The sequence below is a fragment of the Corapipo altera genome, unplaced genomic scaffold (assembly GCF_003945725.1).
Source record: "Corapipo altera isolate COAL_440 unplaced genomic scaffold, ASM394572v1 49, whole genome shotgun sequence".
Classification (NCBI taxonomy): Eukaryota; Metazoa; Chordata; class Aves; order Passeriformes; family Pipridae; genus Corapipo; species Corapipo altera.
Window position 1 is genome coordinate 1,024,874 of NW_020884879.1, and position 20,905 is coordinate 1,045,778.

Sequence of the window (20,905 nt, forward strand, 5' to 3'; positions counted from 1 at the left end):
TTAAAGCATGCATTCCAATTTGCTCAAACGAAAAACCATGGGAGCAAAAAGTACCTTCCCATACAGTCAGAATGCATATAAATAGAATGCCCATCCACTGATCTGCATAACATCACAACTTAGATTCCGTGTCAAAGTGAGATCTTAAGGAAATTGAAATACTGATATGGCTTTACTGTAAATACTGGAGATAGACACAAACATTTTAATAAATACATTGTGTGCAATATGAAATGCAGGAAATACTTCACCTTAATAACTTTATGCACACAAGGGCAAGGCTGAAAGAAGGGGGTTAGACAGACAATATATGGATGAGCTGTAGTGGACAGGCATTCCTGCTTATGCCATCAGGAACTTAGCACTAAGTTGTTTTAAAAAGTGAGTAAGGTAGTATGAGCAGAAACTCACTTTTTCCTACCTGGTACAGCTGAGGTTTTAATTATTTTCAACAATAAAGACAGTACATGAAAATGGAAACAATATAGTACAGAGTGACAATTTAGAAACATAGAATGGTTTAGGTTGGAAGGGACCTTAAAGGTCATCTAGCCCAACCCTTTGGCAATATGTAGGGGTATTTTCATCTAGATCAAGCTGCTCTGAGGCTTGTCCAGCCTGAACTTGATGGTTTCCAGGGATGGGACATCTACCACCTCTTTGGGCAACCTGTTCAAGTGTTTCACTACCCTCACTGTAAAAAACTTCCTTATATCTAGTCTGAATCTACCCTATTTTAGTTTAAAACCATTATCCCTTGTCCTATTGCAACAAGCCCTGCTAAAAAGTTTGCCCCCATCTTTCTTATAAGTCCCTTTAAGCACTGAAAGACTGCTAAAAGTGCAATTTACATAGAAGACATATTTTCAAGATTAAAAAAATTACTTATACTGTTTTTCATCAAGCCCAAAATAATAGGGAAGATAAACACCAATGTCTTCTCCCATTTCTCCCCATATGGTTCAAATTCATTTGTGCTTCAAAACAGATGAATTAAAACTCCATAAATGACATACCTTCCTCCTGTTTCTTAAATTTTTCATTGATCTCTGTGTTTTCCTTTGTTATCAAATCAACATCTTTGGTTAATGTATTATTGGTTTCTTCCAGCTATATGAAAACAAACACATTTTAAAATAAAGAACTTGCCATAAATCCTAAAAATATTTATAAAAGTATAATTTTAACTACCCTTAAATCTATACCAACCACTTACTTCAAACACATTCCTGCCTATGTGAATTTTTAAACTATTCTTCTGTGCTTTCTTGATTTACCAGAAGGCTCAAAATACACCTGTCCCAGATATTTTTTTTTTTAAATTATCTTTGCAGAACTGACAACACTGTAATACATAATTAAAAACTCAAGTTAGATTGTCAGTTATTGAATGTGGCAATCTGTGGTACTTTGGAAGAAGCAGTACCTAGAGACCTGATCCCTTGAATCCAGACAGAAAAGCAGCTGACAGATGCTACAACTCCAGCATTAAAGGCTACAGTAGACACAAGGCATTTACTACTAAATAATCGTCATAAATCATGAAAAACAGGTATAAATCAGGAGAAAAATAAAACTAAATTTGGTCTATGTCAAAGATAAATACGCACATAAAAAAAAATCTGGAAAGGAAACCCATGACTCTTCAGATATGTGAATATGTTAGCTCCCACAGCCAAGATCACCTAACATGTTAAAAACTAGACATAATTTTATTCCTGAAAAAGGTTTTGTTTGAAGCCTATACAAATGATTGTGTATCAAGCTGTCTGAAAAAATTATCAGAATATTTGAAACCAACAAACATATTGGCAAGAAGGTATTACTTTGATGCCACAGAGATAATCTTCTAAATGCTTCTTAAGAAATGGTGGCATTCTGGAGATTTCAAGCTTAAAAAAGAAAACACATGAAACGAACACTAGTTCCAATATCTTTACACAGAGATGGAATACTCATAGCAGTGCAGACAAAGCTTTGAGAAACTGAGCCTAGTTATGCCTAGAGTTTTACACCCCCAGGATTCTTAAGAAAATGTGCATAGCTGACATTAAATGGGAAAAAATATTAATGATAAAATGACTATGCTACATACGGCTTGCTGTTTGAGACTCTTCAGTTAAACACATTTATCGATCACTAACGCTCAAAAGTTATGGTATAAAATACGTTCAAAAATTACAGTTTGGGGGTTACTCAAGACTCTCAAGTGGGTTATTTTAAAAACTAAGTTACTTTGCAGTAGGAGTCTCTAATACACTGCTCCACACATCTACAAGATTTAAATAATGACAGGAAGCAAGTACAAAAGCCTAATAACTGAATTAGAGACATTCACTTGATTTTCCTTTTGGCTTCACCTCAGATTAATCAAGTCTATGTTCCTTTGGGAGTCCACATGATGAAACTTAAATGTATAAGGTTCCAAGTGAGCCCAAAACTTAAGATACTTGACTTGAGTTATCACTTAAGACCACAATAAGATTTTATAAATTAAAACCATGAATTTATGTTTCCAGCTGAAAGAGATATATATAGACATTAATAACAATTAGTTTACCCTTCTTATGATGCTGTCCATATCAGTCAATTCTTGCCTGTGTCTTGATGCTGCTTTTTTGCTTTCCTGACTCAATTCAAAGTACTGTTCTTCAAGGAGTGCTCGTGCCAATCGTTCTGACTCAGCTTTGGTTTCAGCTAAATCCAACTGGGTAGTGAGCGTTTCTCTGTAAAAAAAGACATCAGGATTTCATTCTCCTATGCAAAACATCGCAAATTTTCAGGAAGACTATCAGACCTAAATTATACTGCTCAGCTAATTGTCACTATCTTAGTTTCTTAAGAAAAGCAACACTTACAAAATCATGCTCTGTACACTTGTATCTTTTGATGGTCTACACAAGTGACAGCAGCAAAATTATTACGATTTCATTACAATTTCAATCATCCATGAAACACCAAGCTAAATTCTCATGTCTTTGAGGAATAAAAAATAAAATTAAATTACATGTCAAGAGTAGTCCATCAAAATGTACTTAACCCACATTCACCCATTATCACAATTCCCACAGTAGTATCCAAGTGAGAAATGTTTATGATGAACAAAAGATTGTAGAGAACAGTGAGGGAACAGAATGTAAAGAGTCTATAAAAATAAGTAAGAAAAAAAACAAGAAGAAGAATAAAAGAAGTCTCACCTATCTCTTCTGCCCTCCCTATTTTTTTTCTTTTTAAGTTAGATACTACTCCTGAACAACTTTGCATACTGATGTATTTTTCTCTACATCATATTTATTAGCACAGTATCCTTTCTTTCTTCCTTTCTTAGCTCACCAAAATGCACCATGAACACTGTACATAACTTCTGCCCTTCAGATACTGGTTTTGCAATGCTGATGCTCAAGTAGAACAAGAGACTCAGACTTTAGAAGAAAGAAACTACTTCATGCATAAGGCTACAGTCTCCTTCAGGATAAACATATAAATTAAGAAATTGGAAAAGCAAGCTTAAAAAACTTTTCTTATTTGCTAGCTTAGAATATAGTACTAGTATACTAAATTTTGAATTCAAAGACTCTTCATTAACTTTTCTGAAATTATTTTATTGAGTATAGGAATATACCAGGATTATCAGGATAATATAATCAAATAAAAAAAGTTGTTACATAAGTGAGATGATTACCACAAATTGAAATTTTTTTCAAATTTTTGCATGTTACTGAATTCTCAGAGAAGTCATCTTTCTTCTTCCAAGAAGACACTACAGTGTCCAAAGCAAATATGAATAATCATATTTAACTTTGTGAGCCAGCATAGGTAACATCCTATGTATTTGCCATCTTACAAGATGTTATGGAACACTTTTAAGATCTGTCTTTTCCTGAAGGAATTAAAACATCTTAAATCTGAATCAAAATCTTCATGAGTGACATGATACTACACAGAAAACCTTATGTGTATTTGAGAAACACAATAAACATACTTTTCATTTTGCAACTCCTGCATTTTTCTTTGCGTTTCTTTATTCTTTTCATCAATTTCCTCTTTCAGTTCCTTAACCTGAGTTTTGTAAAGTGTCTGTAAAAGAAAGCATAAAAAAAAGAATCATTATTCAAATTCCATACTGAAAATTTCCTTTGTTTTCAGACTAGTTAGTTTGAATCTGTCAAACCACAACACATGCCAATACTGTCTTTAATGAAATTTCCTCCTTCCTACCTGTCTGAGATGCTTCTCCCATTTCCCTTGGGTAGGGAACTGATGTGACCAGGTTAGTTTTCATTTATCTAGTCTATTTTCCTACACGGACGCACAAACACTTTGCACTGTGCTTGCAATAGTGAAGGAAGGCACTAGGACACAGCAGAGAAAGTCTCTGAGAGACAATAGGACAAAAACTGAATGCTCTTGTAGCATCACTGTCTCAAAATGTTAGTCAAATAAGCCTGCTACTGACCTGTGCTTTCACCTGTTGTATTCTCTTTGTGTCCATGTATCTTTTCTCTTAAAGTTTTTTGTGTGCACACTTTGTGTGCAGTGATTCAACTGAGGTCTGATTTATGTGAATGACTTCTGTTCTTAATTACTGTATTGTTATTAACACCACTCATAATTCTGAAAGTTAAAATTTGGTCTTCTACAGTAAACTACTTTTGCTGAATATTCAGGCTGAATTATGAATGTCTCATTTAAACTACATGCTAGTGAAAAAAGGGAAAACTGAGAATTAAATACAATCTTCTGGATCTACTTATGTCATGGAAAAATGCACAAAAACCCCCCTGTAACACATAACGAAATGACAATCATATGCAGTTTAGCAAATATAAAAATTTTTATTGCCCCTCGAAGGAAGAACTGAATTTGAAAGTAATTCCCAAACTGAAATGAGACTGTCCATATTCACAAATGCATCTGAAGTTCAGGTGTTACAGAGAGTCTCATGCTATTGTTTTTTTTCACAGAAAGGAAACAGATCAAACTACATCTATGAAATATACATTTTGGCTACCTGGAGTACCCAATAAGGCTCTTCAGGTGCAGAGATTCAGGTGCAGAGAAGGCATCTTTTTAGAAGATGCAGAATGCTACTGGATCTATGGTTCTTAAATATGCTTAAGGCAGATCAATAGCATGCATTATTTTCCAGTAAGTAGGGAAATTTTGAACTCTGTAAAGTTTGCCATTATGTCAGAAAAGTATCTCTTTTCCAGCCTCAAGATAGGAACTACTCTGATGAATACTTCAGATAAGAGTAATTCAATGTAATATAAAAGTTTTGACAAACAAGCACAAAGTAACATTTTAGATACACTATCTAACATTCTCTAACATTTTTTCATTGTTTGTATTTCAAGCAGGATTTTCTGTATTGCTGATTTATGCTGATTAACTATGCAATGTTAAATGATTTTATGTCAAAATGTAGCATACACAATTCTTGGCAAGTCTTACCGAAAAATACTGCTCAGCTTCAAGCTGATCCTGAAGCTCACGCATTTGACATTCATTTCCTCTGTACTGCCTTTGAAGAAATAAAAATGGAAAACATGTAAGAAGTCAGCTACTAACAAAAGACAAAGACAATTTCTAAGTAGAACAGCATCCTATGACAATCTTATATTTGCACACATATTATTTCAAGAAAACTAACAGTATGCTGTATCCTAAAATTCTGATTTAATTACATTTCTTATTCTAAACTGACGATCATCTCAGTATGTAATTTAGAAGATGAGAAGTCGTCTAAATGGACAAATGTTAAGACAGTTGAAGGAATATATAATAGAACCCTAATTAATGAAAAATGTCTTCAGTCAGTTTAAGAAATGTTAAGAAAATTAATGAGGTAAATTAAAGGGGAAAAAAGCTATTGACTCCCATATACTAAATGTAAGAATCCCATATGATTTAGTAAGTAGTATCACAGTCACTCAAATAAAAGCGGCATATATATATATATATATGGCATATATATGTGTTGACATAAAAAGATGAGTCAAGAACTGGTCTGCATCATAGCTCATAACAAAACTATTCCAACACTGAAGGCTACATACAGAAATCAGAACATGCAGCTAAAAATACTCTTTTAGTTTAGGAAAAAATGCCTATGCACCAGATAACTTTATTCAGTAACAGGAACAGGCAAAACAGTACATGTATAATTAAGCAATTTTTTCCATTTTACTTCAGATTTTTACTTACTTAGTAAGTTGAGCCGATTCGAATTCCAGTAACCTCTTTGCTTCCAACAACGTATTGATTTCCTGTTTCAGCTGCTTCTCAGAACTCTTTAAGTTATCAGCTTCAAAAGCTTGTGCCTTTAATTCATTCTGTGCCATTATTCGCTTATTTGTCTCCTGTTCTAGCTTAAATGTCAGATTCTTTACCTAAATGAGACATATTTCAATTTAGGAGTGCTTGCTAAATAACCAGTTGCATGTGGTTGAACATGTTTCATATCTGGATTATTTTATATTAAACACCATTGACTAGATGCTACAGTGTACTGTAGAAAAAAATACTCCTAAATCTCCAAACACTTCAGTGCAATAATCTTACACAAAGCTGCTGCCCTCATAGGAAGTACAGCTACGACACTGCATGATGATAAAGCTTTCCCATACTTAGCTTATTTCAAAGTCCCAAATTTGTTTTATCTTATCTTAAATGCAACAATGGAAGAAACCCAAATCATCTGCTGAAAAGTCCTGCAAACCAATCTGTGGATATCACATCTTAAAAACTTCTCACCCTAGAAAAAAACTGCAGCCTACCAGTTATATAAAAACTAATTTACATGAGTTATGACCTGCATGAGTTAAAACCTTCATTCCCAGTGTCCTGTCATGAAAATGTAAGAATGAAACTATTATTCTTAGAACCTAGTCTTCACCCCCAATATTCTAATTGCAATTCCTTGAACAAAACCTTCTCTAGAGAATACAGACTCAGATCTGCAAACCATCCAAACCAATCAGACTACACAGTCAAATTCACAACTAAGATTTTTCTTTTAAAAATAGAAAGCACAAAAAATTGCTTTATATTAAATTGAGGGCTCAAATATGTAAGGCATGCAAGAGCTAAGAAACAAGTATAAAGTACCTAACCCTATTTAGGCCAACAACAATATTCAATTCTACTGAGAGGTGTATTATAAAAGGAGCTCAGTTTAAGTGAATTTACTTTTCTATTTCTGAGTGCAACCCTAATTTTCTTATCTTTATAGAAAATTGTTAGGGATGAACATTTTGCTTACTTCATCTTCCAGTCTCTCCTTTTGCTCAAGAAGGTGTTCCAGTTTCTGCTGAGATTGTTTCAGATCAAAGTCCAACATGGAACACTGTTTTTCGGCTTGAACTATTCGATTTTCTGCCTTTTCTCTTGCTGCCCGTTCTTCCTTTACCTTTTTTTCCATTTCTAAAAAAGATTAAGGAAAGAAATACAGCAAAAATTAATATATAGCATCTGCAGGCATGCTTTTGTAAACACAGTCTTAAATATCCTAATATTTTTCAGGCACTTTTGTTCATCTATTTAAGCTCTTTTGCTATTAGATGGACTGATTACTGAGTACAAAGTTCCTGGCATTATTACAAGGGACACTAAAAAAGAAATATAATTCCAATCTGCAATCAAAGCACTGGAATGTTATCATGACAACTGAACTATAAATAAAAGAATGCAGAGTCATGAAGTAATCATTATGAAGTAAAGGCAAAGTTTCATCCTCATGAATGGATAGTAGAGCAAAAGAAAAGAAATACTACCATTCATGTTAGTTCTCTGAAAAGTCACATTTAGGTACTGATGACCTTCACAGAGAAAACCTGACATATTTAACTAAGAGATCAAGATTCATGGACATGTATCTCTAAAAGAAACTTCACACTTTACTTCAGACAAGCCTAATACCGATATTTTTATTGCATTTACACAGGAATGATTGCTCTAAGACATCTGTCTTGATAATGCATTCTTTCAATTCTGTTTAGCATTAGCCAGAATTTCAAGAATCAATAGCATTTTAGAAGCCAAAGAAGGCTTTGAACTGTAAATGCAGTAAGATACACAAAACATTAAGAAACAATGAAATTTTTATGGAATAAGTACCATACTAGAGAAAATAATTTTAAATGTGTAGTTTTCATGTTTTAAGATTTCAACATGCATTTGCTTTACACAAGGGATTAAAGACTTGTGTAAGAGTACTACACTTTAAGACAGTGTGTTTTGAGGTGTCATAATAAAAATAACTTTTAATATGTATTTACCTGAGACTTGCAAGAAACACTTACCACACATTGCAACTGATCTTGCCTCCTCTATTGACTGATGTTTGTCAGTTAACCGAGCTTTAGTCACTTTGTGCTCATTGACCTCCTGTTCTAATCTGTCTTGTAATGATTTGAGCTTGTAGTTCAAATCTATCTCTAAATTATTCTTTTCCTAAGGATAAGAAAAAAGTTGTAAGATTTTTATAATACCCGAGGGAATCACATTTCCTTTATTCCCTTCTTTAGTGTTAACTTTTTGTTATCAAGAAATTATCAATGTTATTTTCCATGCTTAATAAAAAATGGTAACGGATAAAACCTGTACTCAGTGCTCTGGAGAAAACTTCATTAACTTTTTTCAGTAGTCTATAAATTTGTAACATAATGGAAATTTCTCTGTTTGAATAGTAAGTAGTCATTTAAATTAGAAACACACAACTAATGCACTGAAAATGCTAGTGCACACAGGAATCTGATTTATTGTTACCTGGATACCATTCTGTTATTTCATTGCTGGAACTGCTGGTCATTAACAGTAACTCACAAAACAAGCACTGGAAAAGAGCTTTAAGAGACAGGGACTTGCCTTTGAATAGCTGCTTCATGTAACATCAAATTAGAATTGCTTGCCCCTTCCCTCATAGATAGTCACATCTCTCTGGTTTATTTGCATAGACTGCACTGCACAGTAAACACAGAGCTAACTACACAGGTTGTCTGGAGAAAGGGTGTAGGATTTCCTTTTACTCTTCTTTACTTGTTTCTCCATCTTATGGAGGGGATCAGAGACATTAGGGGAACATGCTGCTACCATTCAGAAGGAAGGATGGACAGAAAAATCGAAATGTTGATCAAAAGGCCTGGCACTGTTACAATCAAATTAAAATCCAGTAAAAGCAGAAATTTAAATTTCAGCTTTTTAGAAGTTCATAGAGTTTCACAAGCAACTCTCTGCAACAATAGTTAGGCAGGCAGAAAAAATTCCTTGCTACCAGCAGAAGGGCTGGATCTTTGAATCAGTGATAGTGAACGACAAATGACATTTTTATGCCCAATGCTACAAGTAAGAACTACCCGAGGACTTGTGAGACCATCCTCATGAGACTGTAAATTAGCACTATTTAGTTAATAATTTTAACATAAGGCTAATTTAGAGGAATAACACATGAATTGGAAACCTCAATAAATACTACGTGAAAATATAGTCAAAAGCTGACAAAGAACATTAGTCTCAACACCATTTGACCATACCTTTTCTGAATGATTAAGCATATCCTGTGCTTGTTTTCTTTCCGTTTCCACTCTTTCGAGATTGTTTTTAATGTTTTTTACTTCTTCTTGTAAAGTTGTAATCCGAACTGCCACAAGAAATTAAATACCATTCAATATTAGTTACTCGACTTAGATCAATTGGCTTTTCAACCTTTATTGATTTCTGGGCCCATAAAATATTTACAGCTCCAAAATTTTTAGCCATGCAAAGGCTGTACATTGTAGAGGAAATTGACCTTTTTAGCCACTCTATGCATGCCATCAGTAACAATTCACAAAAACCAATCACATGCAAAAATTGGTACCTGCCTTCCATCACTTCCCATATCTAATATGCAAAATGTCTTGCATTAATCCAAGTTCTGCTATGCTATGCAACAAGCACCTTTTCCAATGCTAATTTCGCTAATATGTAGATAAGGCACATTACACAGAAAGTTAGTCTCAAATGTATCTACAGGTACTAACACAATATGTATTTACCTAACTGTGACTCAAATCATGGGGAGGTCCCAGCTGACTGGAGGAGAGCAAATGTGACACCCATCTACAATATGGTACCGGGGAGGTTTAGATTGGGTATTAGGAAAAATTTCTTCACAGAAAGGGTAGTCAGGCATTGGAACAGGTTGCCCAGGGAAGTGGTGGAATCACCATTCCTGGAAGTGTTCAAAAACCATGTGAATGTGGCACTTAGGAACATGGGTTAGTGGTGGACTTGGCAGCACTGGGTTGACAGTTGGACTCAATGATCTTAGAGTCTTTTCCAGCTGAAACCACTCTATGATTTTGAGTGCTCTGACACAGCTGAAGGAACTATTCCCCATACCGCACGGCATCTACCGCAAGCCCCTGTGCAGCATCAGAAGTTTACACTAAACACTAAGTAGAATCACCTCTACACAGGTTGGAAGACACTTTTGAAGATCATCTAGTTCAAACTCCGTGCCACATGCAGGATCATCTTTCACTAGACCACATTGCTCAAAGCCCCATCCAACCCAGCCTGGAACACTTCCAGGGACAGGGTAACAACAATTTCTCCGGGTAACCTGTCCCAGGATCTCACCATCCTTATTGTAAAAAGTTTCTTCCAAATCTAACGTAAATCTATGCACTTTCAATTTAAAACCATTGCCCCTTGTCCTGAAACTACAGACCCCGGTAAAAAGTCTCCATTTTCTAAGATCCCTTTTAGTATGGAAAGGAAAAGTCCTCATCCAAAGACTGTGCCTTGTGGAAATTCAGTACTCCAGACAGATGGCTTAAAACAAGAAGTTAAGAGACAGGATCCATTAGCAGAGGTACAGTCACGAACTAATGTATCTGAATAGTTTCTGGTATGAAGAATCAGTACAAATGGTACGAAGTTCCAAGCATCCTGAAAAAAAAGGGATTCCACATCTGCATCCCTTACTATGCCCTTCATCTTGCTTATAAAGCATAATAAATGCTTTAATAAAATATAAAATAAATATTATAAATATTTGTTTATAATAAATAATAATAAACCAATGCAATTTAACAGGATCGCTTTCTCCACATATGAAACAAGAGAAAGTGCAGGATCAACGTGGCAACTGCACAAGGCAGTAAGATAGAGTGGTGTGTCTTCTCTAGCACTATATCAGCTGTTCACATTTTTGTACCACTGGACTCAGACTTTTAGTCAGGGAAGCTCCAGATTCACAATCACTGTTTGCCACTCTTTGGTTTTGATACTCTCTCTCCCTCCCAAGAGCTGCTCAGATATAATCAGGAAATAAGATCCAATCTTCAGAAGTTTTTAAGTCAGAGTTGTTTTGCAGGTTGGCTTTCCTTCCTTTATTTAACAAAGTAGGGTTGTCACCACTTTTTTGGTAAAGTATAAATACAGAAGAATTACCCTGTAGCTCTCCAATCATTTCAGATCCATGACTTTTGTCCCTTCGTTCCGACTCCAAAGCTGCTTGTAGTTGGTAATAATCTTTCTCCACCTGCAGTTTTGTGCTTTCCAGAACTCTGCACCTTTCCTGCAGTTCTCTATTCAGTGATTCTAACTGACTTAATGACTTGCTCATTTCTGTGTTACCCTTCCTCAGTCTTGCTGCTGTATCAGATTCTGTCCTCAGCAAATCATTTGCTTCTTCTAGCTGTTAAAATAAACCAGACAAGATTCTCAATTATAAAAATTAGTGGGACCAGTTTTGTTACATTTGAATGCTCAATGCATTTGAATGTTGAAATCTAAGAAATAATGAAGACAAAGAACAGAAGCAACATACTTGTTTTTGTAATTGTGTTATCTTCTCATTTGAAATTTGTGAATGCTGGCTGATTTTTTTCAAGTCTTCCATCTGATCTTTTAGTGTGGACACTAAAGAGAAATTGCACCATTAACACAGCAGATTAAAAAACATCCTTAGGGTTTTGTTCTTGGGGTTTTTTTACACAAACATGCTCTAAAAAAATTCCTGGCATTTCTCACACTGCAGAGAATAGAATTTGAAAATAAGAACAAAAATATTATGTTCAGACAAAAATAAACTCAAAATTTGTGTTCATTATTTGAAAAGATATCTTTGAAGTTGGGTAGCACTTAGGATGTCATGGTAGTATATTATATCTCAAAACATATCATATACCTCATCAGTGTTAATGCTTGGACAGTATGGCATACCTTCATTTTCCACATTTCGTCTTCTTTCATTCTCTTGTTCAAATTTTCTTTGATACTCATTTATCTTATGTTGCAATACCATCTTTTCCTTCTCAATCTGAGACACTGTTGTTTCCAAGTTCTTCCTCTGATTTCCCTAAAATTTAAAGCAACTGTATTTTCTACATACATTTTAAGGAATGATCCCTAAACCAGTATCTCTGCAACTAATTGATCAAGAAAACTGATGCGTTACTTCCAGTGAATGAGTTCTGGCTTTCTTGAAAATATTTTCAGAAACTATGTATTTTTTAACTTCTGCATGACAAATTTATGAAATTATTAGAAAAATTGTTGTTAATATGATTAAATATAATCATTAAAATTATTATTAAGAGACAACATAAGGACTCAGTAGAAAATCATCTGTATATTAATTTTTATAGTAATTGATTTTGACAAACTCCAGAGAAATTGCGATAAGCAAGACTAAGCAACATATTTAGCAGAGGAAACATAAATCAGTACGATTTACAGAAAGCAAAAGCTTTTAATATGTGTACAAATAAAAATGCATCTCCTGATGCAACATATTGAAACATGATGGTTTGGTCTCCAACTTAAACTCAGTCACAGTTTTGAGTCACAGAAGATGTATCTTAGAATCATGAAAGTACTATCCTTTACTCCACTCTCTACCCAACTAAGGTGGCTTTAGTGAGGAAAAAAAATTACCTCTTCATCCAGTTCTTTCATTATCTTGTCAAGTTTTATGTTTGAAGATCTAAAAATAAAACAAGCTCATTAAACAAGATACATTATACATAGTTTTTCTAGTGAAACAATTTGTGACCATTACTAAAGTGAACATTTACATTTTGACTAATGCTGTTTTGTAATGAACATTTAAAACTGAAGAAGACAATCGACCACTGGAAATAATTTGTAAAATATATTAAGTATTTATCAACTTTGTTGCAGATTAAATATGCAAAACTTTAGGTGCCACATTTTATTCCTTTATCTGCAAATGTAAAACAGAGTATGTACACAACAGGTTATCCTTAAAATTAGAATACCCTGGTAAACTGCTAAAACTGCCTCTTGTTGTGACTTTCCAAATACCTAAAATAGTTCATTAATTCAACAGTAAGGAGCTCCCTATTACAGATAAAGATATCTGAATAATATTATTTGAAAACGTCTCTTTTGAAGCAATGTATTAGAACACTGGACTATAGAGTGAGGTTATCTGGCAGTAACATTGACACACCCACTGCATTTTTGTAGCTAGCTAGCCCTCTTCAAAGAGGTGACAAAAAGGACCCAGAAAATGCTACCTGGGAGGTACAAAAAGGAGCAGTTACAGCAATATATCCTATCTACTAAATCTGCAGTGAATGGTATGACATACCAGAAGACACACTGTTGTGTTCTGACAACTTCAGTAGTACTGCAGGAAGGGAAGACAGTTACTGAATATCCTTCAAGCAAGGTATGTCCTGCTTGTGGAAAGCAAGCAGAACCTGTGAACAGTGAGGTTGTGTTGAAGCAAGCAACAGTGTCACACAGCCTAAATTCCCACCAGACCACTTTGGTTACCAGTTTACACATGAGTAGCTTGTACAGCTACACACTTTGGTCCTAATTCACAAGTCTAAATTCTTCCTGTATCCTATACCTATGTTGCCTCCTGGCATTATTTAGTCCTTCAGGAAAAGACTTCAAAAAGGGAATTGACTGAAGGGGAATTTAGTTTGCATGAATCTAAGTAAAAATGCCTGGTTATGAGAAAGTAAGAATCCCAACTGTTTGTAAGTGTAGCTGCAAGAAAAATGCAAATTCTCACATAGCTACTTCTTTCAACATGGTAGAAAGAACTCTGGAAAGCAAATAGCTGTTCTTATCTGTCAGTCACAGGAAAAAAAAGGTTTTCTAACGAGTACCCTGTATTTAGAAACCAGCTAGGTAATTTTAATAATCTAATATATGCCATATATACAGTATCTTATCTTCAAAAAAATCAGCTTGATCAGTGTGTACCTCAGTGCAATAAAACATCTGAATACAGAGATATCAGATAAACTCAAACACTCGAGTGTTCAGAAAGAATGTGTGTTACACGGGTGTCAATGAAAAGAAAACACTTTCTTCATACTGTACTCAAGAAAATTTTAGAATTACTTAAACCTGTGCCTGGAACTCCCCTGGAGAACTACAATACCATTCTTAGCGTTAGTCTGGTAATCCCTAAAGCAGTAACATAGAACTGAAGTGTTAGATGTATTTAAATTATGTAAACAATTAAAGTTCAAAGTCTCACCTGCACTTTTGCTCCATTTCATCTTTCAACTGCATTTCATTATGTAGCTGTTCTTCCAACTCATAGATCATCTTCTGCATATTTTCCAGCTTTAAATACATATTTGTACATGAAAGTACATGCATTAAACTTAAAAACTTTAAAAAAGTATTTCAGAATATTCAGTTCCGCTCACATGGTATCACAGTTTACTCTCTCCTATCAAAACACTAATTTTTTACCTTATTAAAATGTAATGTCCCCCACCCCAAATGCTAAGAAATTTAACTACAAGAAACAACACTGTTTTGTCATTTGCATGCACACAAAATTTTAGGGTATCATCAAAATTCACAGGGCTAAGCTAAATCAAATTCTCCTTGGTTTATGCATCTTCAGAATCTGACTAAAGATATTACTGCAAAGATATAAGAAAGCATTTTAGTTAGTCTCAAAATTTCTTCTTCTAGCATGGACATGTATTTTGCAACGCATCTTCAAGCTTCCAAAAAGTTCAAGAAGCAGAACCAGGCCTGTCAGTTATCAGCAATGGGGAGAAAATGCTCTTAACATCTATTTAGTCAGAGATCACTTTTACAGCTAGAACTGTACTAAGGTTTGAAAAATAGTAATAAACTTTAGCTGCTAATACAGAACATTACTGTACAGCATGTACTGTTTGCCAGCAGGATAAATTAAAAAATTCAGTCTTTTCATGTAGTCTTAAAATATCTACCTTCTACTGAATCTCTGGGCACAATAATCCCAATCCAACATCACCAAAATCCTCAGTTAACAAGACAGTTTCAACTTTGAGGAAGCTCATTAAGTCATTCATGTGTTGATTCACTATAAACCTTTCCACTGATCTTGTCAGGATTTCAGCCTATTTAGTTCTTCCATGTTTCCCTCAACGTTCTTGGAACTGCATAAAGAAGAATTATATTCCTAATCTAGACTCTCTTCAAAGCAACATATTCAAGTGGTTCTGATCTTTTGCTTTCTTGTTTCCTGGTTTAACTCCAAAAAATAAAAAAAACCTCCAAAAATTAGACATCCCAGCACTTACAGAGCAGCTCCGGAAAAAGAATTACTAGTGTGACACAGAACTTAACACTATATGGATCAGGCAATGGTTGTAGTCAAAAATCACAGAGATGGCCTCTAAATCTAAACTTTGAGGAAGGAGGACCAGTACACAACACATTTACCTCCTTAGTATGAACCAATCAGAAATAAAGCAAGAAGTAAGACTACTTAAAGGTCATCTCTCACTTTAGTAAAAAAGAACCACAGCAAATGCCAAATGACAAAACAGAGGATAAAGAAGTTTCCATGTAACTGCTCTTTCATTTCTTGGTTATTCATGTTATAGCCCTTCCAGACAGGGTGCAGAGAGGAACTAAATGGGATAGATGAAGAACAGGTTCAAAAAGACATCTGGCAACTGAGGCATTTCTATACTGGCTCCTACTAGTTTGGACAGCTATTGCATCCTCTTGCTTCTTTCTGTCTCTGGATGTTCTCACAGAGGGCTGTACCCCAAGGGGCCTATCTAAGCTTGCTGAGCAGTCTAATTATATCAGTACAAGACAACAGGCTTCCGGACTAGTTTTGCACAATCTGATATCAACAGACTAAATAATACATTAAGAATATCCTGAGTTACAATTAACTCAGTATAAAAACATTCCTTTAAGTTTTAGTTTGTTCTCAGCTTCCACTTTGAGTAGGAAGCAGGGGAGGAAAGTACTATAGAAAAGCCTGTATACAGCAGAGAAGTCAAGAAAACTCCCTTTGAAACTGTCGTACTTTTTTCTTTTTTTTTTTTCTCTTAGTCACTACAGCATAGTGCATCTGGTTCTGCACCCAGAGCAATGAAGAAAAGCTAAGATCCAGTGCAAAAGAATCTGTTAACCTCCTCTTTCTTAATATCTAAACTGTTGACAGGTGGTTATGTTGTTTACCAAAGTAAACAATGAGATCTTCAAAAAGGTTTGAAATCCAGTAAGAGGATGCTGAATTCCATTTCTGTTTAATTTCACGGTCTAATTCTGTTAAGATTTACACACTCACAAAACACAATGAATTTCCTGGAAATTTGTGGCACTCAGTCTCTCCCAGAAGACACTCAGTACTTCAAAATCAGATAGACCAGGTAACATCTTGTGTTATATTTCCAGAACTAATTAATTTGCTAACCATGTGCCAACATTACCGTTTTCATTGCAGCATGTAATGAAAGAAAAACAGCTGAGAAAGAACTGTGGGGTAAAAATACCTTGCAGTAAAAACTTAACATTTATTTAAACCTCCCTATATCCCTCAGATTCTTCCAGAGCTTCACCTCACAAAACTGGGAAATGACAAGACATTCAAATATATCTGACAATATGGGCAGGACTACTGAGGGTTCTTTAACTACACACAGTTGCCTGTATCCCACTAATCATGCAAAGTCCATTCAGTAATTCTCTTCCAAGTCAACCAAAAGCCAGCACACAGTTTTAAGTATCTTCAATATTTGAAAGTCTGGCTCTGTTTTGAAATTTTACTATATCGACAGTCAAATGTTCATGAGGAAAGAAAAAGGTGTGGAACACATCAACATAGATAAAGAATCAAGACACTACAATGATTAATTAATATAGTTGCTCAATAAAGGACAATCAGTTTCCCTGCCCTTTCAAATGTTCTCTGGATAGTGCCATATATCATTAAAACCCTTATATTGCAAGCTTAAGGGAAAAGGGAACATAGATCGATATCTGCTTCTTTTCTACTCTCAACAGAAAACATAGTAGAACATAAGCCAAGATTTCTTTTAGTTAATTATCAATTTTTTGACAAGTATTTTTTTCTGGAAAGAATGGAATTTTTAAAATATCAAACCACTCTAAGGGAATAGCTTGATTTACATCAGAACTTACACAGAATCCAAGGAGGCCTTGTTTCAAACACCTTAGTGTACCTTCATAGAAACCTGACTTGTCAGGGAGCTTGGGAAGCATTAACTGAAAGAATTCCTAAACGTTTCTTGCAAGGTGAACTGCTCTACAAATGCAGATCCTCATTGCCCCAACTCCCAATAGCTTGTGGGGCACCCTTGGGAAGGACGAGAATACCCAAGCCTGGTACATTATCTGCCACCTCCCACTTGGGTTCATTAATAGGAAGCCCAGCTCCGGAGTTAAACTGGTGGGTTGCTGGAAAGCTCAAGCTTCCCATCCCACTCACGTCCAGACTCCATGGTTGCCACAAAGCTAACGTCCATATCTGAGATATTTCTGAAGATAAAAACTGTGAATCTTTTTCCACAAAAAGAGCAGGCAGTTTCAGTTATTTTATCCAATTCAGGAAAACCAATGTTATATAAAGTGAAATTCTGTTTTTCCAATAATTTTATTAGGCGGGCCATACTAAACATCTTGAAATTATTCATTGATTTCTCATATTTCAAACACTAAAATAATTTATGACATTTCTAACTCAAAATAGTTTATGTCCATATATGCGATAGAGTCTTTACTAGGAGAAAACAAAGCTGAAAATCAGTGAGACATACCACACTTTTGTCCACGGTGGAGCCGGTTCTGTTATCATTGGAATTTTCTGCAGAGGCAGCTAAATATCTGCAAAAACATATTAAAAGTTATATTTGAAGAGTTGTTTAAAGACAAGACTATGAAAAAACCCTAAAATAATACAATCATCCTAAAAGATAACCCCCAGATTTAGTGCTTCAAAATGTGGATAACCAAATAGTAACATAATCATTTAAGCACATCTAACTGAAGAACTCGAATTATTGTAAAAGATAAAGTAGAAAGCTGCAGTAGAAGGTCTGCAGAAAAAAGGATTTCTGCCAAATACTAATATAACCACTTTTCTTTTTTAATAATCATTAAAAAAAAAAAATCTTTGCTTTCCTTGGTTACAACACTCTCATTGGCTTCCATCCCATAAATATTTACTCAGGCTCTTATGCAGCAAGTAGCAAAAATGAAGCAAACTCCGCAGAGCTCTTGTATCTTTCAACAAAGTTACTAAGAGTTCCACACACAAAAAGTTTGCCCTGAAGCCAGTGTTCTTATTTTACGTGTTTTCTAAAATTACTACAAATTTCTATCATGATGATTCTGAAGTCAGGTAAATAAACACAAATCACTATTTTCAAATTCCTTTGATATCTGATGTGATTTTCTTGGCCTGATAACTAAACTGGAGAGAGTAAAGCATCTCTTAAGTGCATTAGATTATGTGAGGAAGAACTCTCCAACACATGAACTTTGGAAGATGATAATTTCAGACTTTGCAAGACAATCACACCAGCAGAATATTATAGGACAAAATTCAATTCTAGGCCAGCATTATAGTTCTAGTAAGCCTACAAAGTTATGATAGTATTTAGCAGCAGAGCTCTTCCATGACAGCAAAACCACAGTCACTTAATTCTCCAAATTTTTGATACTGTCCCCTAAAAGTGAAGATGAGGAGAGAAGAAATTCTGTTATTAACAAGCTTCTGTATGTTACTTCACCTTCTTGACAACATATCCCAGAATCTTTCTGCAAGCCAAATATTAAAACTTTTTAAAATTACAGACTAAAACGAGAGTAGTAGGTGAAATTCTTGAACTGCTAAGTCACACAACCTGTATGAAAAGCCTGCAAGTCCTTCTATGCCTCACTATGTAGAAAGCAACAACAAATCCAAGTCTTTGCAGAGATGGAAAGAATTTCACCACAGGCTTGGAAGTGTTTCCTCTTCTATGCAAGCATGAAAACCAGATTTATTTCCTTTAAGGTTTTCCTATGCAGAAATGCTATTAAAACTAATAGTCTCTATCTGACATGGTCTAATGGAAGTTGTAGCCCATTTTAGGCCTGACTGACACCGCAATTAAAAGCAGCTTTCAAAGTAAGAAAAGGTTATTGAGATTTTTGAATGCAACTATAGCTAACCACAGAGCCTACAATAATAATGATGGTCAAAAGCATGAATTAATACAATTTTAACTTTCAAGTCTTTCAAGTAATAGTGAAAACTGTAAAGTATCACAATTTCACTCTGCAGTGGATGGGTACTTAAAAAAAAAAACTATAAAGCAGAAAGCAGGCAAGTAGGAAATATTTGATTTCTAGTAAGCCGAGGTTTAATTTATCACATGCTAAAACACGGATGTAAAGTATGGAAACTTCATCTACAGCTCAGGAACAGTAATTTGCAGTAAAACAAATGGACATTCCTACCCATGACTCTACATATACAATTCAGTGCTCTGCAGGTAACTCTGCCTAGTGGATTTTTCTTGCTTAGCTTCTGCAGCATTACTATATAATTTCTCAAAGCAGAATAGGACATTCAAAAATACAGTGTGATATTTTAAGGTACTGATGCCTACCTAGCACTAGAGGTTGTCATTAGCAAAGTATCAAAAGAGTGTAATTTATTAGTATTCTGAATTGTTATTAAGAATCCAAATAGACTTATATCTAAATACTGGTTGGTAAGAGTCAGAGAGACTGCTGACAAAAGAATACACCATGAACTTGCTTTCTGCATACGTACCGACGGTTGCTGTAATACGTAAATCCTACGAAAGGAAGCTGGTTGCCCACAAATGCTTTTGGTATGGGAAATGTTTCTTCCTCTCCTTTGTCTTCTTCCAGATCATCAAAATTACTAGTGTCAATGTCACTACTTAAGTCAGGTACAACCGGTGCTACAGCTAGAAAAAATGCAAAATAGTATGATAATAATCATTATATTACTCAAGTGACTAAGAAACCTATTTCCTTGGTACAGAATAAATAAAATTTTAAGTTCCTTTAAATAAAATACAGCAATCCTTTTGCTAACATGATACATAAGTAAGCCAGATCACCATCTCTGAGAAGAGCACTATACTTACTGTCTCTGAGCGTTTCCCAAGCCCACTGATCATTTTTGAAGAAAAGGTGTCGTTTAATTTCTTCTACACCATTTCGTCCCAGTCTCACTTCCCTGTTAAAGACCAGTTTGGTTAAACATGTGAGATTACGTAAATTATTCTGAAGGAAAGACTCATTTTTAGGCATAATATAAGAACAAAGACAATAAAACATCCCTCAAACTATGGTAAGAAGTAGACATAACTCAAAAGTTTTCATAAGACAATAACTACATGAGCACTACAGGTACATTTCAGAATACAGTCTGGTTTTAACTCTTGTCTATAAGAAGCTCTGCATCATGGACTGGTCAGGCAGTTGCCAAGTTGTTACACTCCATTCATGCTGAGACAGTAAGATTTTCACTTCTCTTGAGCAGTTTAAAAACCCATATAAAATAAATACGTATTTTCTTTCAACACGAGAAGAAATTGTCTTAGTGAAGGCTTACTTTTGTTTTGAATAAAATTTAAGTCTT

General features: G+C 34.8%; 1 protein-coding gene across 5 annotated transcripts in view; it reads right to left on the reverse strand.

Annotated features, from left to right (window-relative positions):
* The window catches only part of ROCK1 (Rho associated coiled-coil containing protein kinase 1), an 86,542-nt gene that overhangs the window by 22,282 nt on the left and 43,355 nt on the right, over positions 1-20,905 (reverse strand). For all 5 annotated transcript variants that reach the window (XR_003526863.1, XR_003526862.1, XM_027638525.1 and 2 more), the window contains 16 exons: positions 20,409-20,500; positions 20,066-20,225; positions 18,060-18,126; positions 14,516-14,604; positions 12,928-12,976; positions 12,214-12,349; positions 11,819-11,910; positions 11,440-11,686; positions 9,534-9,640; positions 8,304-8,454; positions 7,265-7,425; positions 6,208-6,392; positions 5,455-5,524; positions 3,983-4,077; positions 2,561-2,726; positions 1,017-1,110 (listed from right to left, as the gene is read on the reverse strand). Coding sequence is in view for 3 of the 5 variants with exons in the window: in XM_027638525.1 (XP_027494326.1) it covers positions 1,017-1,110; positions 2,561-2,726; positions 3,983-4,077; positions 5,455-5,524; positions 6,208-6,392; positions 7,265-7,425; positions 8,304-8,454; positions 9,534-9,640; positions 11,440-11,686; positions 11,819-11,910; positions 12,214-12,349; positions 12,928-12,976; positions 14,516-14,604; positions 18,060-18,126; positions 20,066-20,225; positions 20,409-20,500 (1,961 nt within the window). In the remaining 2 variants the exon portion in view is untranslated. The remainder of the gene's footprint in view (positions 1-1,016; positions 1,111-2,560; positions 2,727-3,982; positions 4,078-5,454; positions 5,525-6,207; positions 6,393-7,264; positions 7,426-8,303; positions 8,455-9,533; positions 9,641-11,439; positions 11,687-11,818; positions 11,911-12,213; positions 12,350-12,927; positions 12,977-14,515; positions 14,605-18,059; positions 18,127-20,065; positions 20,226-20,408; positions 20,501-20,905) is intronic.